Here is a 2,206-nt window from a genome sequence, read left to right as displayed (position 1 = left end):
CGTCCAGGCTAAGCCCCAGTGTCCCACAGCTCGAGCGCTGAACCGAGGAGCAGCGCGTTTGGTTTTTATTCTGGCATGGAGAGCAGTAGCCTCCGCTCAGGGGGCAGTGAATACTCCAGGAAAAATCCATGTGACACTGTATAAAGATGGAGGCTGCTCTTGTTTTGATTCTCACCTGATTTAATTACATTTGCTTTTTCTCTTTTTATTTCAGTTGTGATTCCAAAGAGCCCTTTACCTGCCTCCGAAGTAAACTCGGAGAAACCTAGCATGCACAGTAGCACAAAGACTGTTTTGGGGCATCAACAAGGGCAAAGGCGTCGCAAAACAGGGAAGAAGCGTGGTCGAACGACCAAAGCGCTAATCCATCACCCCATGCCTGCACCCTCCAAGTCAGTGGAGCCTTTGAAATTCCCCAGAAAGAGAGGCCCCAAGCCTGGCAGTAAGGTAAAAGCTGATGCTGATGCAGGCGGGTGAAAAGCAGGTGCTGCAAGTTCTGCCATGGGATGGTGCATGCGTGTGCTTGTGCACGTTTGTCTCAGCCTCTGGCTGTGTGACTGCAGCAAGTAGGAGACCAGAGGGGTTTGTGGGCTGGGAGCATCCCTCAGAGTCCAGCCCCAGAGCTGTAGAGAATGTCTGTGTCCTAAAGATCATTTCCATCCAGGAGCCGTGTCTTTGGAGCTGCGAAGCTTCAGTAGCTGTGAAGTCGCATGGCAGATGCTGTGGTCACGACAGGATGGCCACACGGTGGAATAAGCTCTTCCGTCCATCACGTGTAGCTAGTCAAAGGCAAGCAGAGGTGGCAGATCTCAGGCTTGTTGGTTTTTCAGGCTTGTGGTTTATAAAATGCACACACGCATTGTGACTAGGTTCTTGAGCCTCCCCGTCATCACCATCAGAAGTGTGTCATGTTCCACACTGCCTTGTCTGTTGGATGCACAGGAGAGAGTGTAGTAATCGTGAGTGGTGAAGGAGAGCAGGGATAAAAGGAGAAATATCTCCTCTTTTTCTGCAGAGGAAACCTAGGACATTGCTGAACCCAGCACCCACCTCTCCAACAACCAGTACCCCAGAACCAGACACAAGCACTGTGCCCCAGGACGCTGCTACAATCCCCAGCTCTGCCATGCAGGCTCCCACAGGTAAGGGTCTCAAACTGCATTCTTGACAAGGTTGCGCAGTTAGGAGCCGCATCGGTCAGAAAGGGGCGCACCCAGATCCTCCCAGTTCTTCCTAAACCTGTAAACCAGCAAACGTTACAGTTCCGGAAGGGCTGGCCTCATACAGAGCGTGCTGGGAGGAGAGGAGAGGCACACGAGTTCAGAGCAGCTGGGCCTTTGTCTCTTCGGCCCTTCTGGAGGTAATGAAGTCGTGGGACGGTTGCACATCCCATCTGGTCAGTGCAGGGCCCCCTTTCCCTGAGTTACCATGTGCACGTTAGTGACTCCGCGGCTCCCACAGGGCACTTCTCCCGACCCGTCATGCCCAGAGGCTGCACGGTGTGTGCAGCAGCTCTCGGGAGTCCAGAGCACGAGCTCTCCCAAACCGTGCCAGGCACAGCCCCTGAGCTACGGCAAGGTCAGAACGGCTGCTGGGCGGCAGCAGCAGTGATCTGCTCGGCTTCAGCCGGGGTGTCGAGTGAACGGGGGCAAAGAGGGTGCAGGAGCGGCGATGAAGAGCATGTGCAGATGTAGCCGAGGATGAACCTGGGCTGGAAAATCTCATGCAAAGCTGGTTGGTTTATGTTTGATCAAACACTGGATTTGGACTGAGCCCTCTGTCTCCTCAGAACACAATTGGCCACTTTTCAGGGGATCCTAAAGAACCCAGTTTCCCTAAAATGTGGGGTCTGCAGTCCTTGATCTTGCACATCACAGCCACCTTGGGTGGCTGGCGTGGGAACCGCTTTGCAGCCTGCCTTCAACGCTGCGGGAAGCACAGCGGGAACAGCAGCAGCGTGGGAGGCGAGAGTGAGGCAGGAGGGTCTGGGGGCGATTCCCCTCTGTAGGTGCTGTCCGGAGGCAGGCAGCTCTGGTGGATTCCCCTTGGAGTGCTTTGACGGTCTTAAAAGATCTCGGTATCTCAGGTTGGATATTAGGCATCTGTTTCTTGCTTTCTTGAGTGGGTTAATGGCAAACACGTTTCTCATCTTGGCAGTTTGCATTTACTTGAACAAGAATGGCAGCACCGGCCCCCCCCCCGACCA

The 2,206-nt window shown here is 54.3% G+C and overlaps 1 protein-coding gene across 1 annotated transcript in view; it reads left to right on the top strand.

Moving 5' to 3' along the window:
• Positions 1 to 214: 214 nt before the first annotated feature.
• LOC104280470 (polycomb protein SCMH1-like) overlaps positions 215 to 2,206 on the top strand; it is a gene marked incomplete at both ends in the record, with an annotated part of 13,646 nt that continues 11,654 nt past the window's right edge. Inside the window, 3 exon segments of the mRNA XM_009878130.1 lie at positions 215 to 447; positions 1,016 to 1,142; positions 2,158 to 2,190. Coding sequence (XP_009876432.1) covers positions 215 to 447; positions 1,016 to 1,142; positions 2,158 to 2,190 — 393 coding nt within the window.

This window comes from Apaloderma vittatum, unplaced genomic scaffold, assembly GCF_000703405.1.
Source record: "Apaloderma vittatum isolate BGI_N311 unplaced genomic scaffold, ASM70340v1 scaffold14611, whole genome shotgun sequence".
Classification (NCBI taxonomy): domain Eukaryota; kingdom Metazoa; phylum Chordata; class Aves; order Trogoniformes; family Trogonidae; genus Apaloderma; species Apaloderma vittatum.
This window is presented reverse-complemented; position numbering and strand designations above follow the sequence as displayed.